Source organism: Lithobates pipiens, unplaced genomic scaffold (genome assembly GCF_037356315.1).
Source record: "Lithobates pipiens isolate NorthernLeopardFrog02 unplaced genomic scaffold, aLitPip1_a1.2 Scaffold_28, whole genome shotgun sequence".
Lineage (NCBI taxonomy): Eukaryota > Metazoa > Chordata > Amphibia > Anura > Ranidae > Lithobates > Lithobates pipiens.
The window spans coordinates 85,161,424-85,187,269 of NW_027507789.1; the positions used below are offsets into that span (position 1 = coordinate 85,161,424).

Below are 25,846 nucleotides of genomic sequence, written 5' to 3' on the forward strand. Positions count from 1 at the left end.
CAATATCCATTCCAACACATTTGCATGGATTTTATTGAATTAGACAAATGTGAAAGGAAGAAATATTGTTTGGTACCCAGGCACCCTGACCAAATGGGTGGAGATATTCCCGACAGGAAGTGCAGATGCACAGACTGTAGCCAAAGCATTACTAAGAGATATTATTCCTAGATTTGGAATCCCTGAAAGGATTTACAGTGATAATGGACCCCATTTTGTAATTAACAAATATACAACATTTGATAGAAGTGATGAGAATTAAAGGGAAATACCATTGTGCCTATCATTCCCAATCAGCTGGATTGGTAGACATAATGTCATTCTAAAAAGCAAACTGAGAAAAGTTATGGAAGAAATAGGTAAAAATAATTGGATGTATTGCCTACTAGTAGCTGTGACCAGTATGTATATCACACCCCCAAAAGAAGATGAAAAGGTGCATGTGGGAGATTGGGTCTCAATAAAAAGTAATAAGAAAAAAAGCAGTGGTAACTCCCCAAGGTGGGATCTTCCTTTCAAAGTCCTTTTAACTACCCCTACTGTGATAAGGATTGCAGAGAGGTCTACCTGGATTCACCAGTCCCATTGTAAAAACGTTTCACAGGCAGAGTAGGGCCAGTTGGCTACAAGAGGTCCAGAAAGTCCGGATACAAAGGGAGGTCTCACACAAGGTGGGACTTGTCTCAAACCGGTAAAGTCTCCCTCCCCTTCCAACTCCCCTATCCTATCCGCTGGAACTCTGTAGCTGGTTAGGATGAAAGGGACAGTAATTATCCTTGGGTTACTGGTGACTCTAGGAGAGGCATCCATAAGAGGGGGTAGGCGCTACGGAAGAGTAGAGGAACCTTTGGATTGGGAAAGAACAGGAAAAGCATTAAATCTAACCTTTATAGAGGGAATAACTAGCACTATACTGGTAGACTTCTGTCAGATTGCAGATTGTGGGGATACAACTGGGGCTAGAGGACTTCTATGGGCAGATAAATATATCTGCTGGCTCTGGAATAAGGCAGGATGTCAAGCATGGGATCAGGCCCTATGGACTACAGCGCATCAAGATTGGGGGTATAATCAACCAGGGGCTAAAAAGAGTGGTATAAAGGAGAGACTCGTAATCACAAAAGCGGCCAACTCCCCCTGCACAAATAGTAAGAACTGTAACCAACTATTAATAACATTAAAGGAGCCGAGGAAGGAAGATCAGCGGTTGTATTCCATGGGAGCATGGGTGTCAGGAACTGATCCCTCAGGAACATTTTTCCTTGAGGTATTACCACCTAATAAAATTAAACAGGAAAAAGTAGACTCAGAAGGGAAAGAAGAAGGCCATACTAAAATAGAAGTTCTGAGTAAAACTATAAGATTCACTTATACAATAGAAGATGCCATAGCTTTGGAGACGGGCTACCAAGAAAATGAGTGGTTAGAATGGTTGAGGTACACGGTTAGAACTCTGAAAAAGGAAAACTGTTTAGTTTGTGCCGGAGCCAGACCACATTTAGCAATAGTTCCTTTTCCTCTAGATCACAATACAGATCCAGTAGGTTTAAAATGTATGTTGGAATTGTATAATAAGAGCTATAAACCTGAAACAAATTCTACTTGTCACACATTGAGTTTGTTGTTTCCCCCAGTACAGAGACCTCAGATACCTCCAGCGGTTACCGCTTATCCGGGCAACTTTACTTGTTTTGCACTCCCAGGGAACCGTAGCGCGGTGGATCTTGGGTCACTACCTGATGACTACTGTGTGGAGAGGATTAACACGGACAACGGTGACTGGGTTGAACATGACATTCAGAGAGCTGATGTCTGGTGGATGTGTGGGGATAAGAAACTGCGAGCTAGACTACCGGCCAATGCCCAAGGGGATTGCGCTAAGGTCCAGCTGGCTATGCCCCTGAGAATCCTGTCAGAATACCCGTGGACTAAGAGTCACCGACAGTATCGTAGGGACACCTCTCCCTTGGGGTCATTTGACTCTCAGATCTACATAGATAAGATTGGGGTTCCTCGCGGGGTGCCGGACGAGTTTAAAGCCAGGAATCAGGTGACAGCTGGGTTTGAGTCTCTTCTCTGGTGGGTGACTATAAATAAAAATGTTGACTGGATTAATTATATATATATTATAACCAACAACGATTTGTAAACTATACTAGGGATGCTGTGAAGGGCCTAGCAGAACAGTTGGCCCCCACATCTCTAATGGCCTGGCAGAACCGAATGGCTTTAGATATGGTCTTAGCTGAAAGAGGAGGGGTATGCAAAATGTTTGGTAGCATGTGTTGTACATTTATCCCCAACAATACAGCTCCTGGAGGGACCGTGACCAGAGCCTTGGAAGGACTGACTGCGCTATCGAATGAATTGGCGGAAAACTCAGGTATTAATGATCCATTCACAACTTGGCTTGAAGGATGGTTCGGTAAATGGACTGGATTTATCACATCATGTTTGATCTCAATTGCTGTGGCTTTGGCCGTTTTGGTCACTTGCGGATGCTGCTACATTCCCTGTATTCGAGGACTTTCACAAAAACTCATTGAAACTGCAGTCTCAAGAACAATGTATCAAACCCTCTCTACCTCTGAGGAGACCTATGTAGACATTGAAGCTCAACTTAATGACATACAGTCCGAAAGTGTATAACACAGGGACTTTCATCGAAATGTGTTGAGATAAAATAGTCACACAAAGAGGAGGGAATGTTAGAAAAGTTTTAAATGTTTATTGTGTGACTATTAGAAAAACAATAGTCCTGAGACTGATTTGTTAAAAAGCTTACTTCTGAGCACATTATTGTATTAACTCATTGTATTGTTTTGTCTTAATTAACTCCATAGTAAGTTGTAGAATCATTAGATTTAACTAAATATGATAGCCTAAGAATGTACGGAACATGTATAGCTAATAAAGTGCCAGCCTGTGCCATGACAATGTTATTTATGTTCCCTCAGCCAATAGAAGCACAGAGATGTTATTCTTATGGGGTATGTGAGGGCGTAACACGGTCTTTTGGCAGACATTTTTCTTCAGCTTTCGTGCTGTAAGCATGTCTCTCTGTTGTGGGCCACATCAGAAATAAATTTTCCTGCTTCTCAGAACACCTGAAGTTTTTTTACTGATCACAAGGGAAATTCCTAACACTCCCCCAACAGGAGAGAGGAGCTGGATCAGTATCTCCATACCGTGGTAGATCTGGGCTATAAATACGGGGGTTTTGGCTTCTACAATTACCACCGCTCCTTCTCTGCCAAAGCGGCTGCCAGGTTCCTACAGTTCCAGACACCCACTGACTGGAGTGTCATGGATACCAAACTGTTTTGTCGCCACTTTGCGGGCCTTTGTTCACCCCTCTGCGCAATCTGCCAGTTGGCCACCCACACTGGCACTTGGTGCGCCAACATGACATTTGCTCGTCCCTCTGAAAATCCCTCTACCTCCGGTGCAGTTCAGGGTCAGCAGGCCCCTGCAAGCCTGCCTCAGTTGGACAAATTTGGGTGCCCAGTCTGGACCGTAGGAGGAGCAGCAATATGCAATAATTTTAATTATGATTCCTGCAACTTTAGTCAATGCCAACGGGCTCACCCCAGGCTCCTGTGTGAGGTTAAGCAGCTAAAGAAATCATGACTAAGTTGGGTCAATGTCACATGGCTCGGCTTCTACCTTTCTTTACACCCCACTCCCTCCATGGCCACCTACCCCATTCAAGGTTTTATGGAGGGCTTCCACACTGGTCTCATTTCACTACCTCACGTGACCCATGAGTGCCGGAACCTTCGGTCGGCGGCCACCAACAAACAGGCCATAGACCAGCTCCTGCAAGTGGAGTTAGATCGGGACTTCATGATAGGCCGTTCACCAAGTCCCCCTTCAACACATGGAGAGTCGGCCCTATTGGGCTTGTCAAGGGCAAGTTCTCCAATAAATTACGTCTGGTGTACAATTTGTCAGCGCCTCATTCATCTACCATCCCCAGTCTGAATTCACTTATCCCCTCAGAGTTTTCTCTCAAGTACGCCTTCGTGGACATGGCCATCCAGGCGATAATCAAAATGGGCACTGGCACCTGGCTCTCCAATGCCTTTAAGCTCCTTCCCATCCACCTGTCTCTTTGGTGCTGGCATGGCATCAAATGGAGGGAGGCATATTATTTTGCCACCAAGCTGACCTACAGGTCTAAAAGAACCCCCTGGCTTTTCGACGCTTTCGCGCAATCGCTTGCATGGATCCTCCTACACAAAGCCCAGTGCCAAGAGGTCATCCATTACCTGGATGACTTCCTTTTGATTGAACCACCCGGCTCACCCCCCCCCCCCCGGGGACCTCGATAAGTTGAGGGTGGTGTTCAGAAATCTTAATGTCCCTATTGCGGAACACAAAGTTGACGGTCCAGCTCAGTCCATCACCTTTCTCGGGGTTAACCTGGACGCCTGCGCCATGCAAGCCAGCCTCCCCCCTGATAAACTGGCCTGCATCAGGGAGGTTCTGCGAGACTTCACCAACTCCAGAGGATGCACCAAAAAACAGCTGCAATCCCTTCTCGGGATGCTCAACTTTGCTATGTGTATCATCCCCCAGGGTCGCTCCTTCGTGTCCTAGCCCATGCGTAGGATCCCGAGCAGGTCCTCTGCCTCGACTCTGCAGCGATAGCGGACCTCTCTATGTGGGAGGAGTTCCTTTTCATCCTGGAATGGCATATCCTTGTTCATTCCCACAGTGTCTTCCCTTTCACCCCAGATAGTGACTGACGCTGCTGCCTCCACAGGATTCGCAGCAATTTTTGGCCATCTTTGGTTTGCAGCTCCCTGGCCACCTCAGATACTGGGTATACCCAGCTTCACCAATACATCTTCCCTTTTTGAGCTATACCCTATAGTGGCAGCAGCACACCTCTGGGGCCACAGCTGGACTGGTCAAACCGTGACCTTCACTACAGATAACCTTGCCACAGCAGAGATCATAACCAAAGGCAGGTCCAAATCCCTTGCAGTGATGTCCTTCCTACGTAGGCTGGTTCAGCTGTCGTTACAGTTCCAATTCAACATCTATTGTTTGTACCGGGCAAGAGCAATCTTGCAGCAGATGCCATCTCACCTTTCAATTTAGTTTCCTATTTTTTTTAACAGATGCCAGGAGCCGAGTTGATGTCAGCCGCTATCCCGGTCTGGTCTCAGCTGACCCTGGACTAGCTCCACATCTTCAATCAGCAACCCAGCTCATCAATTCCTCTCTCTCGCTCAAGGCCTACCAGACGGCTTGGAGGGCCTTCAACAAATTCCTGTCACGGCAGAGACATCCTGTGTCAAACAAGTCCTGGCCTTTATCTCTTACTGCCATACTGAGCTGTACCTAGCCGATGTACAACATTTCTTGTCACTCCAGGACCCTACGAAACCCTCATTGTTTACATTCCATGCTGTACGGGCTGTCCTACATGGTGTTCAGAAGCTCCAACCATTGGTCAGTGCCAAATGCCTGCCCATTACGGGAGATATCTTTAGGAGTATGTCAGATATCCTGGCCACATCACCGTTCTGTCTTCTCCCTAGTATGGTCTTGCAAGCAGCTATGTATCTGGCCTTCTACGGGTTCTTACGACCTGGGGAGTTCACCTGTAACAGCCCCGCAGGTCGCATGCTACGCAGACGCCATCTGGTCTGCTGCAAAGACCATTTCATTCTACATTTAGCGGTCTCCAAAACCCTGCAAGTAGGCTCAGGTACGGACGTCCATTTCTATAAAACCCATAACAACTGGTGTTCGGTCACTACACTCAGTCGGCTATTGTCGTTGCTGCCTGAGCAACCGGACTCTAGTCCACTTCCACCATTCTGTGACAAGTCCTTGAACACCGCTCGCTTCATGGAACACATGAGAATACTTCTCAACCCTGCTCAGTACTCTGGACACTCATTCTATATCGGGGGCAGCCTCGACCGCTTCCCGCCAAGGGGTCCCGGACCACGTAATCAAAAAACTAGGCAGGTGGAAGTCCGCCTGCTTCACCCGCTACATTCCCAATCCGCAAGTGGAGATGGCCTTTCCCAAACTTACACAGTGACTAAACTTGAGCCAATAAAGGGCTATCCCTACCTGAATGTTTTTGCCCCCCTTATTTTGGTATAACGTACGTTAGACCAAGGCACACTTTCAGGTCCATTTCAAGTGGTAAGTTTATGTTAACCCTGGTATGTCATCCTTATCCCTATCGGCCATAGGGCTCTAAACCATAAATAAGGCCAGTATGGTGGCCTGAACTTTATGGGAGGAGCCCGGAGGGGTATTTAATCAGCCCGTTCGGCTGTGTACCTTGTCGGTTCCTGTGCGCGATACCCACCCTCCCATCCCCTTTTTAGGGCATTTCTCAAAGTAGTCATATTCCTCACAAGAGTACTCATTTCATTTAATTTCATATTAATTTCATTTAATTTCTCATTTCTTATCTAGGGTATGCCCCCTTATTTTGGTATACCGTACGTTAGACCAAGGCACACTTTCAGGTCCATTTCAAGTGGTAAGTTTGTTAACCCTGTATGTCATCCTTATCCGTATCGGCCATAGGGCTCTAAACCATAAATGTATGTATGTAGTTGAGCTCCTATTATCACCCTTAGTGGAGTGGGAACCATTAGAAGGATGAATATTTGCTGTGCTATGTGTACATATTTTCTGTCGTATTGCCCTGCACTGTAAACCCCCTATTTCTAATTGCAATCTCCTCCCTATATGGGTTCTTCTTCCATGTCTAATGCTGTAATTGTCACCCTCACGTGACATTTACTGTGATAATGTTCTTACTGTATACTTTATTGAATGTATCAATAAAAGCCAGTTGAATTCGAAAGAACCCCAACATGTAGCGCAGAGTTCTGGCATTCAGGAAAACATATCCAATATCTCCCCTAATCCATCCATTGGAAGCAAAATCTTTCTTCGCTTCCCTCCAAAGCTAATCTAGCCCCAAAGCCAAAATCTCTACCATTTTTAAATTCACCTACACTAAGGAAAAAATCCCCACCAAAAGCAATTTCCTCTTCCCTCAAATGCCCCAAAAGCAAAAATCTCCCCTCTCAAGCAGAAATACTCCCCCCACCAAGCAAAATTCCCGATCGAAAGCATAACCCACCTTTACTCAAGCAATCCTTTCAAAGCAAAAATCTGACCCAGCTTAAATTTCCTCCTCTTACCTCTAAGCATCCCTACCCCAGCAAAACGCCCCTGCTTCAAGCAAACCCCATTCCAAACAAAAATATCTTCCTCTCCTCTTTCTCCCAACCCCCTTCATCCAGCAGGAATTCTCACACTCTCATTCTGTACACCTACAAGACCTCAGACACAGCGCAACAAAGGCAGGGGAATGCCTCGCTCCCGGATCTTTTGTTGGCTGTGTAGCAATGTGGACTACAATTAAAAAGCATAGTGATTCCCTGTCATTTCTATGTACTGTATTGTTCCTCTAGTGCCCGGCGTCACTAACTGACATCTGTGAGCCAAACCAAAGGGATTGAGGAATTGGCAGTTCCTCAGAATGGAAACGGCTCTGTATGACCATGCACCCGGACTACATATTCCAAGGATCTTTGCTACCATCAGGGAGATCGCTGGGAGGAGCTATAAAAGAATCCAGGGACCCACCACATGCTCTCTTCCCCCTGGGCCTGGCATGTGACGGACCTCTCTGTACAGAGAGGGTAAGGTCAAGGCCTACCATGCATGTGTCCGACATTCCAATCTGGCTGAGAAGGGGCCATAATGGCTTGCTGTTCATCAGACCTCTATCCAGTACATTTCTGATTTTCTGACAACTTGTGCTTCATGCTTTGCATCAGATGATCGGTGGGAGCTGATCTGCTGCAAGGAGGCATCTACAGGAACTGCTGTTCTTAAAGAGGAAGTAAACCTTAATGGGTTTACTTCCTCTTTCATTCCCTGCAAAGGTAAAGCATAATTGACTACTATGCATCGCATAGTAGTCCATTATGTGTCACTTACCTGACACAGGAGCCAGCGATGTCACCGTTGTCCCCTGTAGTCTGGCGCATCCATCTTCTCGGTGGATCTCGCTACTCCATCGCTGTCATTCGGCGAAGCCGCGATGACGTCACTGCCGCGCATGCGACGGGAGCCGCGCTCAGTGCGCCTGCACGCCGCTGTCTACGGCGCATGCGCCGTAGACAGCGGTGCCTGTCTTTCGGCAAATATCTCCTAAACCTACACGGTTTAGGAGATATTTCTTGGACCTACAGGTAAGCCTTAGGCCGCGTACACACGGGCGGACTGTTCGCCCAACCTTGTCCGCTGAACAGTGTTTGGACGGACAGTCCGCTCGTGTGTGGGCTTTCAGCGGACAGTTTCAGCGGACAGTTGGACGGACAAAGTCTTTCGGAAATTCCGAAAAACTGTCCGCTGAAACTGTGTTTGAGTGAACAGTCCGCCCGTGTGTGGGCCTGTCCGCTGTACTTTCGAAATGAGCGGACTGTTCCCGCTCGGAAAGTCCGCCCATTTCGAGCGCGTGTACAGGTAGGCGGGGCCCGCGAAGAAGACGTCGCGGGCTCCGCCGCCTGGAATGGGCTTAAAGGGGAACCCCAACGCCGAAAAAAATCGGCGTGGGGGTTCCCCCAAAGTCCACACCAGACCCTTGTCCGAGCACGCTACCCGGCCGGCCAGGAAAGGGGGGCGAGCGAGCGCGCCCCCCCTCCTGAGCCGTACCAGGCCGTGTGCCCTCAACATGGGGGGGTGCCTTGGGGAAGGGGGGGCCGCGCGGCCCCCCCACCCCAAAGCACCTTGTCCCCATGTTGATGAGGACAAGGGCCTCTTCCCGACAACCCTGGCCGTTGGTTGTCGGGGTCTGCGGGCGGGGGGCTTATCGGAATCCGGGAGCCCCCTTTAAGAAGGGGGTCCCCGGATACCGGCCCCCCACCCTATGTGAATGAGTATGGGGTACAATGTACCCCTACCCATTCACCTGTGAAATAAAGTACAAAAAAAAACACAACACAGGGGAAAAAATATTTTATTGCACAGCTCCGGGGGTCTTCCGTCTTCGGGGGTCTTCTCGCCGGACTCCTCCGCTATCTGTGTGTAGCTCTTTTACTAGCGGAGGAGTCCGGCTTTCTTCCTCCCCGCCGCCGGCCTCTTCTCCCGACTTCGGGGGTCTTGTCCCCCTCTTCGGTTCTTCTGCCGGGCCACCGCGCCTTCTTGTAGCTCTTTTACAGGCGGTGGCCCGGTCTTCTGTCGCCGCTGCCTTCCGTTATTCTGTCGCCACCTTCGGTTCTTCTGCCGGGCCACCGCGCCTTCTTGTAGCTCTTTTACAGGCGGTGGCCCGGTCTTCTGTCGCCGCTGCCTTCCGTTCTTCTGTCGCCGCCTTCGGTTCTTCTGCCGGGCCACCGCGCCTTCTTGTAGCTCTTTTACAGGCGGTGGCCCGGTCTTCTGTCGCCGCTGTCGCTGTCGCCGCCTTCCGTTCTTGTTCTTCTTCTTGTTCGTCTTCTTCTTCTCCAGGAGATGTTGACACGTCGCTCCCTCCGGCCGGAATGCCAGAGCCGCGCTGTGCGGTCACTTATATAGTGACAATGGGGCGGGGTCACATGGTATATGTCACATGGGTTGGTCACATGGGTTGATGTCACATGGGGACTATGACATCGTAAGGGGGCGGGGTCACCATGTGACCAACCCATGTGACATATACCATGTGACACCGCCCCATTGTCACTATATAAGTGGCAGCGGAGCGTGTCCCTGGCATTCCGGCCGGAGGGAGCGACGTGTCAACATCTCCTGGGGAAGAAGAAGAAGAACAAGAACGGAAGGCGGCGACAGCGACAGCGACAGCGGCGACAGAAGACCGGGCCACCGCCTGTAAAAGAGACCATCAGGCCTATAACTGGGACATTGCTATCATTACTACTTAACCACTTAAGGACCGAGCCTGTTTTTGAGGCTTGGTGTTTACAAGTTAAACACTTTTTTTTGCTAGAAAATTACTTGGAACCCCCAAACATAATTTTTTTTTTTTTTTTTTTTGGACACTCTAGACAATAAAATGGTGGTCATTGCAGTACTTTTTGTCACACCGTATTTGCGCAGCGGTCGTACAAGCGCACTTTTTTTGGAAAAGTTCACTTTTTTGAATTAAAAAATATGACAGTAAAGTTAGCACAATTTATTTTTATATATGGTGAAATATGTTGTGCTGAGTAAATTGATACCCAACATGTCATGCTTCAAAATTGTGCCCGCTCGTGGAATGGCGTCAAACTTTTACCCTTAAAAATCTCCATAGGCAATGTTTAAAAAATTCTGCAGGTTGCATGTTTGGAGTTACAGAGGTCTGGGGCTAGATTTATTGCTCTTTTGCTACCGATCATGGCATGACCTCACATGTGTGGTTTGAACACTGTTTTCATATGCGGGCGCTGCTCACGTATGCGTTCGTTTCTGCATGTGAGCTCGTCGGGATGGGGAGCTTTAAAAAGAAAAAAAAAAATTTCCTTTATTTATTTTACTTATTGATTTTAAAACTATTTAAATCATTATTATTTTGGGTCACTTTTATTCCTTTCACAAGGAATGTAAACATCCCTTTGACTCCAGATCTCATATTTAAGAGGGCCTGTCATGCTTTTTTCTACTTCAAAGTCCTCAGATCTCATATTTTGGACTTAAATGTAATAAAGAAAAAGTGTCATTTGAAAAAATTTAAAAAAAATTACAACAAGAAAATAGCCCTTTTAAGACGTTTAACGTCGCTTGTGCCCTGCTATGGTATGGAGACAGGTGGGGACCATCTCTCCCCCTCACTCATATCCATACCATGGAAGGAGAAGGACCCGATAGCCTCCGCCGCTACCGACTCCGGCGGTCGATAATGGTGGTCTCTGCAGATTCACCATTATCTTAAATGGAACCGCCAACTGAAAAGATGGATACCTTGGTTGTGGCAGCACCTGTAGCCATTACCGAGATATCCATCTTTAAAGTCCCGAACTATATATACAGTGGGTGGTCGTTAAAGGGCCCTCATACTGTTTTGCTTTAATTGATCTCATTAGGATTAAAAGTTATAGGCCGGCCTGGGTTTCCCCTTTAGAAGTCTTGCCAGAATTCATGTTTAACTCACTTGCTTATCCTTTCAGGTCATGCTCAAGTGGTACTCCATTGTACATATGTGTATATAATATACTGTATTGCCAATTTGTCTTAATAATAACCTGTATTTTAGATGATTTCTACTGAACTAGGACTGTTATCCAAAGTTCAGTTGATCTATTACCTCTGTGCAACAAGATCTTCTTTGAGTTATTCATTAAATATTAATAGAATATAAACTCATCACGTTGACTTATCCCTGTAAAGTAATATATCACACAGAACTGTCAGGTAGTGTGAGTCAGTGCTCACTTGCAGCTATATCATGGACCATAAGGGATCCATAACAGGGAGGGGGGAACGACAAAATATACCCAAAATGAATTATTAAGAATTAGTCGATACAGGTGGTAGTGGTAGTGGTGGTAGTAGTAGTATTGTACGGGCAGCTCCTCAGCAGGAAATTGGAGTCCCCTCAGACAAACAAAAACGGCATAAAGAGGGCGCCTGGCGGAGTGCGATAGTTAAAAGCAAGTAACACTTTATTCAGATACACTTTCATAAAAGTATCTTGCAAGCTGCACACAGCGTGGATGTGGATCACCAATCAGTCAGCCGTCACAAGGGATGAGAAGACCACGGTGGGGATAAGCTCAGACCTGCCGTATGGAGGTATATAACGAACAGCATCTCCAGCTCTCTCAGAGCTAGCAAGAGACCACATCAGGATGGGGTGGGCCGCAACGCGTTTCCGAGGTGCCACCTTCTTCTTCAGGCTTCAATGTACACTGGGCGGTTTCTTGTTTTTAAAAAAAAAAAAAAAAACTTTTATTCATGTTTTTTTCCTTGTTTGTTATAAAAAACCTTCTACCGCGCTTAGAAGGGTTTGGCGCTTGACATGCCTGTAAACTTTTCTGAACTTTATTTTTTTTGCTTTCCAAAAAATGCTTCTTAACTCAACTGCCTAGAAATGACTGTAAACGACCCTGTGTACATGTACCGATAAGATAACATAGAGGAGAGTTCAGGGGCAGTTTTAAAAAAACTCCCAACTGCTTCTAAACATCTGTTTACCAGCAGCAGTGTGCACAAGGTCTAATTGTCTGTTTCTGCTTTTTTTTTATTATTATTATTCATGGTCGGGTAAAGATACATAGTCACTTGGGAAGTTGGAAAGTGCATCAGTGCTGATATGCATGTGATGGTAATGATTGTTCTTTTGCTTCATAGCTGTTTAAATGAAGATAATGTTCAAATGTACAATGAAATTGAGTTATTCGACAAAATACAACCGAAGGTAAGTAATGATTATTTCTTTTAGCTGGTCATTTATGTATATGAGCTTGTAAACTTTTATGTACTCAGAATTAAGCAATATTTTTCTATGAACCCTCTCTCCCCAGGATTCTAGGGAGAAGCAATCGGATCGATCAATTACTTGCTTCCTGAGGAAGTGGAAGGAAAAAGTGGCTTGGCCAAGGCTGACCAGGGACAATAACAAGGTGATGTGTGTAAAAATAGGTGCTGCATGCCTTGACCTCTTCTTATTAGCAAAATGGACCTGCTCCTTGCAGGCAAAAAATCTTTCAAACATTTTTTTTCAAACATTTCTCCCCTTACACCTGCTTTACCAAGAAAAATACTTAAATGGATTTCATCCTTGTACATTATGTAAATCCACTATATATTATTGACACTGGACATACATTGGTCTAAAGTATTTATGCCAAATGCATTTTATTTAAGCTGATGTCAATTTAAGAAAATGCATTTCCTCCAGGCAAATCACCCAGTGATGAAGTGACACGAACAATCCACCCTTGCAGTGAATAGTCAAAGTTCCAAAAAGTTCAAATAAAATGTCTTTTGTAAGATGACTGTGTTGAAAAATTCCACTTCCTCAGTGCATCTTAACCACAATTTACTCACTTCCTGACCAGGCCATTTTTTGTTATGCGGCACTGTGTTGCTTTAACAGACAATTGCATGGTTGTACGATGTTGTACCCCCAAACACAATTGATGTCCCTTTTTTTTTTATTAGTTTTTTTATTTTTTATTTTCCTCCCACAAATGGAGCTTTCTTTTGGTGGTATTTGACCACCTTTCCAGTTTTTATTTTTTGCACTATAAAGAAAAAAGAGCAACAATTTTGAGAATTCTTTTTTTTTTTTTTTTTGCTATAATAACCCCCCCCCCCCCCCCAAAAAAAAACAGTGACATTTATACAGCAATCAGTGCTATAAAAATGCACTGATTACTGTATACATGACAATGACAAGGAAGGGGTTAACACCAGGGGTGATTAAAGGTTAAATGTTCCTTAGGGAGGTGCTTTATAACGGGGGGGGGGGGTGTATGGACAGGGAGTAGAGAGATCTTTGTTTCTAATCACTAGGAACAATCTCACTCTACTCCCCTGACAGAATGGGAGCGATCGCGGGTGGCCACCAGACATCGTCGGCCACCCGCTAGCGACTGGGCACGCGCCAACAGATTGCCGTGTACGCTCCCAATGTACAATCATGGCGATTCCCGCATTAGCGCCAACCTGCCACAGTACAACTGCGGCGGCTGGTCGGGAAGTAGTTAATCTGCAAAACCGCTTCACCACATTGTGCACAGTGACATCCACTCCACATTCAAAACTCACCAGCTCTATTTGCCTCTCATTTTACTGATTGGCAAAAAATAGGCTCAGGATAATCACTCCAGGATAAAGGCACCCCTCATACAGATGTGGATACGAGCAACTGATCACATGCCCAATCACAGCCAACATAGTGTAATTCTATAACAAACCCATTATTTAACTTCAATTTTCAATAAAATACTCACAAAGATAAAAATAAAGTCAGTCAAAATGTATAAAATCGTGTCACCAGCACGCCACTCCAGTGTGTGGGAACTATCTCTTAAGTCCTGCCACACTCAGTCCTCCCGACCCATGTCACTTCTGGTCGTGGTAAAATCCTGCCCTAATGTGTCTCGCCATTACGACTTTGAGGGTGTATGAACATTATTTACGCTGTCTGTACATTACATCCACAATGGACCTGCATATTAATTCCCGTGAAACATGCTCACAGCAGTGACTTTTGCACAGGCAATAGTAATGTCCAGAAATTTTTTATTTTTTTTGGTCTAAGCAATTGATATATAAACCTGCAAATTTCTAGTATAAAGAATACATTTAGCCTGATTACCTGTTGGTAACTATGTGGACATTTTCTTGATTACTGACTCTTAAAAGCACGCCAAAATCTATTTTGGCTCTTCACAAGACCTTGTGACATACTGCAGACTTGCTGAAAGCTAGACAAAGTAGAAAATGTCGCTAAACTTTATATTTACATTTTGAGCTGCAACAAGGTCAAGAGAATGTTTAAATAATTAGTTGGTGAGCTTCAGGTTTGGATTGACCTTGAATTCGACTTAAACCCAAGCTGCTCACTGAATGTGCAAATTAAATGGTAAGATTTTTGCCAGAATGCCCCAATCGGTTATGGTGCAGGTGGCTGCCTGAGTCTAACAATCAATGATGTTGCGTAGTCTTGGCTGCCTGTCAGGTCATCTTGAGGCCAGGTGACAGATGCACCTTGTAGGGATTAGGAGTGCACCGCAAGGTTGTGGACCCTACGGCTGACTGCTGCAGATGGGGGTCAAGGTGATAGGAAGGCAGGGCCGCCAGAACACCAAGATGGATCCCACCGGGGTTAGAGCATAAGATTCCCTGGGGCGCGGAGTCTAAGAGCCAGCAGGTGTTCACCAGAGCCTCGAGTGGTGAGGATGGACTTGGCTGCAACTGGCTCCAGGTCGCGACCCCCAGGGTCCCCCAGCTCACACCCACAGTAGGCAACATGAGGATAGGGATGGTGAGGGACAAAGCCAAGGTCGGGGCCACAAGTACAGGAATAGTCAGGGACACGCCAGAAGGTCAGGATCACAGGCAAACAAGGATAGTCAAGGACACGCCAAAGTCGGTAACGGAATAACAGCAGAGCACACGGCAGGTAACAGGAAGCTAACACACAAAGGTTGATCAGCAGGGCTGGCCTGCAGTGCACAGGTTAATATAGAGCTCTCTGATAGGAGCTAGGGTGGAGCCATGCCAGAGGATGGATTACAAAAGCAGACAGGTGAGGGTTGGCTGGTCTCTAGATGAACACATGGGAACAGGTAAGCAGACAAACTATTGCATAACCATGACACTGCCTGTGTCCAGGCAACCAATGAGGCTGCGTGAGCTGCAAACATGGTTTGCCACAATTTTTTTTTTTTTGGCCATATATGGTCAACAACCCCCTAAAAATCCTTAACAGACCCCCTCCCTATTTGGTTACACCGACTTGGAAGTGGTTTTCTGGAGTAGCTTGCTGTAGATGGTGAATAGGGATGGGCTGACCAACAACCCCCCCCCCCCACCCCCCCCCCCCCCGGGTCGGTTTGCGCCTGAACATCTCGAACAGGCAAAAAAGTTCTGGCGAACATGCAACCTCTTAGTCTAAAATGAGGACTTGATTTTTCATGTTCATGTCCCATAAAGTCTTACATTCAAGTTATTGCAATAAAGTGTATGGGGATCCGGGTACTGCCCCAGGGGACATGTATTAATGCAACGGCCCTTTTTAAAGGAGCAGTGATGTTTAGTTTAGTTTAGTTTTTTTATTTTTTTTTTAATGCTTAAAGTGAAACAATAAAAATGAAATATTCCTTTTAAATATTTTTCCTGGGGGGGTCCCCTTAGTCTGCCTGCAAAGTGGCGCATGTGTACAATGTATAAAACATGCTGCAGCAATGCTATCTCTAGAGGGAGAATTTTTTTTTTTTTAAACTTGCTCGTGGCTGTAATGTATAGCCGGCTCCTGGCAATACCGCAAAAAAACGGTCACATCAACATTTAAAAAAAATTGGCCTTATCCGAGCATGTGGGAAAAGGGTGGGGGGATGAACGAGCACCCCCTCTCCTAAACCATACCAGGCTACATGCCCTCAACATGGAGGGTGGGTCCTTTGGGGCAGGGGGGCTCTGCGCTCCCCACCCTAGAGTACCTTGTCCCCATAACAAGGTCCTCTTCCCAACAACCCTGGGCTGTGGTTGTCTGAGTCTGCAGGTGGGAGACTTGTCAAAATCTGGAAGCCCCCTTTTAACACAGGGGCCCCCAGATCCCAACCCCCCTCATGTGAGGTGGATATCAGGTACTTCATACACCTACATGTTCAAGTCCTTTATTAAAAAAGTTAATTGTCCCTCAATGTAATCCACCGCCAGTTACATCGCCCGCTGAACCCCAAAAAAAAATGCTCTGCCTTTTGGGAGGCCACCATCCGTCTGCCTCCTCTGCTTTGACAGCTCTTATATAGGCAAGGGGCAGAGCCACTGGCTACGTCACCCAGTGGCACCGTACTCTTCTGATGTAATTTAACGTCAGAAGTGGGCGGTGCCACTGGGCGACGTAACTGGGTGGCCCCGTCCCACATAAGAGTCAAAGCAGAAAGGAGGCAGACGGCCGGTGCCCTCCCAGAAGGCGGATCATTTTATTTGTTTAGTTTATTTTTATTTTATTTTTTCCTTCTATTTTTTGGGTCCGGTGGGCAACGTAATTGGCACCTTGGATTACATCGAGGGACACTTTATTTAAAATAAATAAATAAGGACTTGTCAAAAGGTTTTTTCATACTTTGACACTTTTTTGGTGAACCGGTAGGGGTCCCACAGACCCTGGCAACCCCAGCTCAGGGTTGTCGGGAAGAGGCCCTTGTCCCCATCAACAAGGAAACAAAGTGCTTTGGGGTGCCCATGTTGAGGGCAAGCAGCCTGGTATGGTTCAGGAGGGGAGGGTGCCCCCCCCTTCTTTTCTAGCCTGCCAGGCTGCATGCTTGGATAAGGGTCTGGTATGGATTTTGGTGGGGATCCCACAGCTTTTTTTTTTTATGAATTTTTTTCATTTTGGCATGGAGACTCCCTTAATCTATATTCAGGATCCAAAGGGCCTAGTATGATGTATATATGATGTATATATGGTGTGTGTGTATGTGTGTGTGTGTGTGTGTGTGTATATGTATATATGATGTGTGTGTGTGTGTGTGTGTGTATAGATATAGATATAGATATAATTTTTTTTTTTTTTTGGGGGGGTGCCATTTTTTCTTCTGTCACGGGGTTTCCCTTAACCAGTTTAATGCACTGTATTATATGCTCTGGAAGGCATTGTTTTGTATACACTGTTATATATTCGGAATTACACTATATAGTGCAGAGTATATAATATAATGCAGTGCAGAGTATATAGTGCACTTTGCACTGCATTATATACACTACACTGACTGCACGCGCAATGAACTACCTTACTTAATTTCTTTCCATTAATGCACACTATACATGACCGCCGTGTAATCTCTGTAGTACAAACGAACATATGGGACATTCACTGACGAGTGTCCCATAATACACAAACACCCGATGTTCGAGATGAACTTGCGTTTGACTCAGAAAAAGTTGATGATTATATATATATATATATATATATATATATATATATATATATATATATATATATATATATATATATATATATATATATATATATATATATATATATATATATATATTAAACCCACTTCCCTATAATCATAGAAACAAAAAACACTCAAAGATGTGTATAACCTCTATGGGAATTTAAATTGGGTTGCTGGCATTATATTAGTAAATAAACATTTTTAATATTTGAAATTATTTTTTATTCAACAAAAGAAAAAAAAGCCACTAAAAACAAGTAGCATTACACATAAAAAAAAATGTAACAAGGCCCCACAGCTAACCCTGCGAAGATACTTGATTCATTCGCAGAGTTCTACAATAAACTATACTCGCCAACCCTGACCCCTACTGATCACTCCATCCATGCATTCCTAAATGGCCTTCCTATCCCACAACTTTCTTCAGACCATAGAGATAGTCTGGAAGCTCCTTTCACAACGGAGGAAGTCTTAGCAGCAATTAAAACCCTAAAAACGGGCTCGGCCCCCGGCCCGGATGGCCTATCCAATCCTTATTACAAAAAGTTTTCCGAAACCTTAGCACCTTATCTTTCTAAATTTTTTAACCATGCCACGAAGGGAAACCCACTTGATCCTCAGCTAAATGCAGCGCTGATAACAGTCATCCCAAAACCTGATAAGAACCTGGAAGAGGTCGGGAACTATCACCCAATCTCTTTGATTAATTGCGACATTAAAATACAGACCAAAATCCTCGCCACCCGGTTGGCAGATTTGATTAATGCGTATGTGCACAAGGATCAAGTGGGTTTCATTCCAGGCAGACAGGGCCCATATCAGATAAGGAGAACCATAGATATTATGTCAATTCTTCAAACGAACTGGGATAGTGGACCTAAACAATCGGGCATGCTCCTCTCGCTTGACCTACAGAAGGCCTTCGATTCGGTCTCCTGGCCTTACATGTTTGCTATCCTCCGCAAATGGGGCTTTGGACAACGTTTTATAGGTCTAATACAGGCTCTTTACTCTACTCCTACAGCGAGGATCTAAATTCAAGGCTTCTATTCTAAACTCATAGACTTAAGACAAGGGACCAGGCAAGGATGCCCATTGTCCCCATTAATCTTCGCAATGGCGATCGAGACTTTTGCTATACGACAAAACCAGGACATAAAAGGGGTCGCATGCGGGTCTCATATTCACAAATGTGCCCTATTTGCAGACGATATCATGCTATTCATCACCTCACCCATAACTTCCTTGCCCAACCTAAACGCCCTGCTAGACACCTTCTCCAAGATGTCAGGCCTTCAAGTGAACTACAGTAAATCCCAAGCTCTCAATGTCTCCCTAACTTCCTCCACTGTGGAACTTTTAAAACAGAACTTCAATTTCCAATGGAACAATTCCTCCATTAGATACCTAGGTATAAATCTCACAGCTAAGATAAAGACTTTGTACAGTCATAACTATCCCCCGATGTACCGTAAGCTAGAAACAGATCTTCAGACTTGGTCCCAACTCCCCATATCGTGGCTAGGCAGGATGCACGCTGTCAAGATGACACTATTGCCCAGATTACTATACCTGTTTAGATCTCTCCCAATCCCCATTCGTAAGGATCATATATCTACCTTCCAAAGCAAAATCCTAAAGTTCATCGGGGTAAGAAAGGATATAGACTAGCCCGCAATATCCTCTTTGCCCACAGAAAGAAAGGTGGATTAGGTCTGCCACACCTGTTCCGCTATTACCAAGCAGCTAGACTGACACAGTTATCCGTAATTTACTCCAAATATGAGAAGCCAGACTGGATTCATATAGAGAATAAGGCAGTCCCCACTTTTACCCTAGACTTTCTACTGTGGACCCCCCAGAAAAACAGACCTGCAATCTTATCCCCAACCCTCTCGCATTCATTTAAACTGTGGGATTCCCTGCGCTATTCTGCCTCCTTGGTCTCAACAATTAAACCTCTAACTCACATTTTTAACAATCCTCACTTCCCTCCAGGGAACAATGTATTAGCCACCAAATGGTGGGTCGATAAGGGCCTTTATAGGATAGGACACTTCTTTACAGCAACAGGACCAATCGCCTTACAATTTTGTATCAAGAAACTAAACCTCCCTAAGACCGAGATATTTCGGTTTCATCCGATTCAACATTTTCTACACTCCCTTTGCAAAGGGGACTCAAACCCCCCGACCTTTACGGAATATGAACTTTGGTGTGGTCAAGCCATGGACCAAAAAGGGGGGATCCCCTTAGTATACAAATCACTCACCACTCCCAAAACAAAGGCGCCCAATATGGTTGCTTGGGAAACTGACTTTACTTTTCAATGGCGATTGGACAAATGGCACTCAATGGGGGCTAAATCCTTCCGAGGTCTGCTCAACACCAACCTTATGGAAGCGGGGACAAAAGTACTAACCAGATGGTATTACACGCCAGCCAGAATCGCATCCATGTTCCCAACAGCTAGCCCCCTCTGCTTCAGGGGCTGCCTGCTTACAGGGACAATGTCTCATATCTGGTGGGAATGTCTAAGAATTTGCCCCTTCTGGAAGAAGGTTTTTAATCTGATTGAAAGGCTGGTTAGTTCCACTGTTCCTAGGTCCCCCACGTTGGCTCTTCTTAATGAACCCATCCCCCATCTTTCTAAACCCTCCAGCAGATTAGCCCAATTTGTACTTCTGGGAGCCAAAATTTCCATAGACAGGAACTGGAAGGAACCAGGGGTTTCTTTTACAATAGCCAAGAGAAAGATCTCCTGGATAATGTCTCAGGAGAGGCTGGCCAGTCTGCTGGAGGACACCTCTGATAGATTTATAGCCACCTGGGAGCCCTGGGCCCGATTAATGGGCCTATCCAACTTTCCATATGTGTGAACTCCTCTTATTGAACCGTATGCCAGTAGTGTGCTCTCCCTCCTCCCTCACCCCCTCTCTGTCCTCCCCTATTCTTTTTTTCCTTTTCTCGCCTTTTGTTTTCACTTTTCCTCTCTTTATCTATTCTTTACATTAAGGTTAGTCCGGAAAGGAATATAATTATCTGTAAACGTCTTAGGCAATGCTTGATGGTCGGCATGAAGAGTCCTCTGTGACTTGCATTGGTATTTTCCACCCAGCAGATGAGCCGATGACTATCTCATGGGCTGAGAAGCTGGCAGAACAGAAGTGCTCTGGTATGAGACTGACCATTTTCTTTTATATATATATATATATATATATATATATATTATATAAAAATATAATTTGGGGGTGCCAGCCTACCCCGACACAGTGTGATCCCATTTGGGGTGTCGGGGGATCTAGGCGGCGACCCGTTTTTTCATCACTCCCAGTAGTCAAGCCAGTCCTTACCAGACATATATGACTTTTTAGCAACACAGCTGCCATATAGTCCACGGTCTGATCTCACCGGTTTATACTTATTGCCTGTACTTTCTTACATGTTTTCCACGTTTTTTTATGTACAAAGGAGACAAGTTGTCATTGTTTACTGTATGGACTTTACTCTGTAACAAATAAAAACCTTTGAAAGAAAAAAATGCATGTATACTAGAAGTACATAACATATATTCACAGAACAATGAATGACCAGGTCTATTGCAAGAGATGAACTTTACAAAAAGTAACCCAACGTTTCGAGGTATATATAAACAGTTGACCTCTTCTTCAGGGGTAATTCATGGTCAAATCAAGTAGATCTGTAGTAAGAAAAAAAAAACACATTGCAAGTTCTCATGTCAGTCAGGTACATAAATACCCATAAGCAAAATACAATTTTAATAGCTAGTCCTGTGTACATTTTAATATAATACACTGACAGTCATATTTCACATAGCAACAAATGCATATAAATATATACTGTACACATTACTAATCATATGTGTAGATGGTGAACTTCATATAACATCCAACAAGAAGGTTGATCTACCCCAGCTCCACCGAGGTCAGAAGGCCCAAGGGATGAAGGGAAATCCAAATCTGTAACCAGGACAGGGAGGTTATTGGGGATCTATCAATCAATCCGGAATCCCAGACACCATATGGCGTCACAGAGGGCACCACCACACGGGCCCGCCATGCTCCAATTGGGTATCCAAGCTGGCTAGGTTGAAAAACATATACAAACCTGTATTATATAAGTACCTCCCCAGGCATCCCCGACAACTTGGGGTAATATCAAGAAAATCTGTGATTAAATACAAACTGAGCTGAAAAGACCTACCTTCACTGCTGATGCAAGATATATTAGATCACAAGTGTGAATCCTCTCATGGGGACCAGGCTTGGGAAATCCCTCTACAGCGACAAGGCTCAATTATCACCGCACTGAAAAAGTGTCCTGTACCCAAAATCTGGGGGCATAAAATATAGACAGGCAAATTAATGACTCCATCCTAGTGTCAAACATGCCTCTAACAGCCACAGCATATTGTATATATGTCCATGTAGTTTACCAGATAATCTCAGTCTGTCCCAGAACCTGTGATCAGCTGCAGGCAGGAGAGGGCACTTGTGATCAGCCTGTTTAAATACAGACGTCATATGGTGCTCTCGATTAGGCCATATCAGCCCAGCTGTGTCTCCTAGATTGGAGAGCCACTGGAGCTAGGCATATCCCTGCTGAGTTGGGTGCCCCCCGGGTGGGCGGCACGCAACGCCCCCTGCAATTGTGCACGCAACCCCATCGGCAATCTCCACCGAGACGCCGGGGAGGTGTGCCCATGCCACGGTGCCCCGCACATGGCGGAGCCCCATGGCACATGCGCGAGGCCGGCCCGTGTCACCCTCCCACGATGCAGATCTGGCATGGTCGCTCGCATAATGTGAGCAGACCGCCGGGATAAAGGAAGGTCGGGTCCGCCCATAGGGCAGGCACCGGCCTCCCCTGCGCCAAGTGACACCATCGGTGAAAAGGAAAAACCCGGAAATGAAAGAAATGAAACAGACCACAAGGACATTTCTCCCAAAACCCGTCCGGTATCCCCCACCTCTAAGGGGGAGGAAAAACCCTGACCACACCGCTGCCGGGCAGGATCAATCATAATTTGTCGAAAAAAAAATATATATATACTACTTAGAGGCAAAATTGTTTATTGTTATTTGTATTCATTGGAAGGTGCATTCGACTTAAAAAAAATTTCAGCCCACCTCTGTCGAGGTGGGGCTTCTGCTGTAAGAAGAATTTTTTTTTTAGATACAAAAATCCATTATCATTTGGAACTCCCGATTCTGAACTCCCATTTTTGGAGTCCCTAGGGAACCAGACTGATCTAAGGAGGGTCGTTCACTCAAGAGTCTCCCATTTGGAGCCCCCAAAGGAAAAGCCCTCCAAGAAAGGCCTGTAATGAAATCTCACCATTAAGGCCTGGTGATTTGGTAGCATTCAAACGAAAAATCCAGCGCTGTTCTGATTGGAGAAGTAATTTAAGTCCCCACCTCTTATCCCTGCATGTAGCCTATCCAATATTAGAAACGATATCTTAGGAGTGATGCCATTATGTACATTACTGACATGACTTCCCAAAGGAAGACTAGGAGGATTACATGTCTGTCTTGACAAAATATGTCGGTACGCGCGGCGCCAAAATTGCTGTATCGTCTTCCCTACATATAAGCATTGACAGTCACACAGCAATAAGTACACGACTTCTGCTGTCTGACAATTTGCATAATGTCTAGGACGGTACCGCTCACCGTTGGCAAGTGTGATATTTCGTGCCGTATTCATGTAACAGCAATATCTACACCCACCAAAGGTGACAGTACCAGGGTATTTACAGGGATCCTGAACACCCAGGCTCTTAAACTCACTAGAAACTAGGTGGTCCCTCAAAGTTCTTGCTCACAAACGGACCAATAGTTGGGTCCATGGACAGAACATGCCAATATTTTTATTAGCCATTTTTTTAAAGTGGTTCTGCACCTAAAAAAAAAAAATATTAAAAGCCAGCAGCTACTAATATTGCAGCTGCTGACTTTTAATAAAATCACACTTGCCTGTCCCAGGGTCCAGCGATGTCGGCGGCAGATGACGAGCAATCGCTCGTCTCGCTGCTGCCCCCGCCGCCATCCTCTGTCAGGGAATCGGAAAGTGAAGCATGTCGGCTTCACTGCCCGGTTCCCTACTGCGCATGCACGAGTCGCGCTGCGTGTCTCTTCAGATCCCCCGCTGTGTCCTGGGAACTGTGTGTTTCCCAGAACACAACGGGGGGGGGGGGGGGGGCGGGGCGTCTGCGGGGGTCTGCCCGGAAGTGGGTTTAGATACCTGGATTATCCAGGTAACTGCACCCCCCCTCCCCCCTGAAAGGTGTTGATTGTGGCACCGGAGGGGGGGGAGGGATCAGATTAGCGGAACTTCCCCTTTAGGGTGAAGAACCGCTTTAAATTTGTCCTGTTGATTGGAAAATTTTGTGATAATAGAAATAGGCTTTGTTTTGTTTTTTGACGAGGGATTTTGTAACAGATCTTTCCTAGGTCTCTGTGTGGCCCTATTGTATGCCTTTTTAAGGCAAGTTTTTGAGTATCCTCGTTCGGACATCGGACCCATCACTAATGGTGAATTCGTCTTGGACAGCAGACACAGTTCTTTAGTTTAACCTTGTGGAACAAGAAAAAGTAGTCTTAAAAAAATGAATAAAAAAACACACCATAACAAATGCTCTTAAGTCTGATTTGTAAGCTCCAGCTGGCTTCTACCTTGCTGATATGTGGATTCCAAGGTCAATATTTTAGTGTAATGTAGCATTGACCCCCGAAGGAGTGGTTGATTTTTTTGGCCTTACCGATTACCTTCTCCAGCTCGTAACTCGTTGTTCTTGTCTAGGGGTTCCCAGGGTTGATGGCCCAGTAACCGCAGAGACCGACACTTGAAGTCCTTTTTAAGGGTTTTTATTTTCATAAAACAGTTGAACAAAACTCAGTGTCTCAATTGGGAATAGAGGGTATAAGGATGAAGTATAGCTCAGGTACTTGGAACTGCTGACTTCAATGAAAGTCTCTCTGTACATAATCCAGGGAATAGCCACTCGCAACTGGATTCTCTAACTGTTGGGTAAATCCTTGACCTGGGATCTAGCAGGCAACAAGCGGTTTCAGCCCTCTTACTGAAGAGTCCTCCCCTGTTCGCATGTAGAGTTGCTGAGCCTCTCCAATCCCGAGATGGCACCGGAACACCTTAGAATCCTCCTTCCAGTTACTGTGCCTCCAACTAGCCAGTTCCGAGGCTCGGAAACTGATGGATCTGCACCCCAGGCCATGAGGGCCTCTGGGCTGGTTAGGAGGACCAGGACCACAGAGTCGGCAACAACTTCTGGAACGGAACCCAGAACCATGTGATTTCAGCCCTTAAGTACCCTTTCCCAGAATACACAGAGAGACGAACGCGTCCACTGATTGGCTCCGAGAGAGATTGGTACCCAATGCGTCCAACCAGACTGCATTCTAATGCCTCTCACAGGTGCAAACCTCACCTATGACCAGGCAGAACCTCAAATACAGCCCAGCCAAACTGATGCTAAAGCATAATTTGGAACAATTAACCCCAAAACTCAACTACAGTTTTGGGGAAAAAACTAAATTTACAGACATAGCGTGTACTCATCAGGAGTACCAGCGCTACAGTAATTTTGAAGAGAGCTGGAGCCCACAAAAATCCTTCACAATGGTTATGTGATGTGGGACATCCAAACAAACCCAACATGTTTCAGCCAAAGCTTTAATCTCTCTTCAAATTTTAGACTTTTGGAGGTGTACCGGAACCCAAGCTCTTGGGGTTATCATCCCTGGTGTACTTGCTGGCATGGACAAGGAGATACTCTTGCAATATTAAAATATATCAGTGCTTTGAGGGCTTTCAAGAACTTTGAGTAATAGACTTTCCTATGACTGGGTAATGTACTCTTAAAGTGTAAAGTAACCCCCCCCCCCCCCCCCCCACTATCGTTTTTCAGCCAAGGAAGCTGCCACCTTTTGCCTCTGTTTAATCTACAACTGCCATGATGCTGCGCATGTGATCAATTTGGACACCAGACATTTAATGGCTTGACAGTTTGGTTGCCGGAAATTAAACTGTTTTATGGATGGGGTTACTTCCGCTTTAACAGCTCTGAAGAGGCATACAGTTTCAAATGCCAAAAGGGTTACTACCTTACTCAAGAATGGTGCTATCTTGGACAATCAATCTGTGACAATAAGCTTTCTGGAGAAACTTGATAATAAAGACATGCATTAGGGCCA

General features: G+C 45.4%; 1 protein-coding gene across 2 annotated transcripts in view; it reads left to right on the plus strand.

Moving 5' to 3' along the window:
* Nucleotides 1-25,846, plus strand: part of PTGES3L (prostaglandin E synthase 3 like) — a 250,805-nt gene that overhangs the window by 74,275 nt on the left and 150,684 nt on the right. For both annotated transcript variants that reach the window (XM_077459447.1, XM_077459448.1), the window contains exons 3-4: nucleotides 12,322-12,388; nucleotides 12,495-12,593. In XM_077459447.1, the coding sequence (XP_077315573.1) occupies nucleotides 12,322-12,388; nucleotides 12,495-12,593 (166 nt within the window). The remainder of the gene's footprint in view (nucleotides 1-12,321; nucleotides 12,389-12,494; nucleotides 12,594-25,846) is intronic.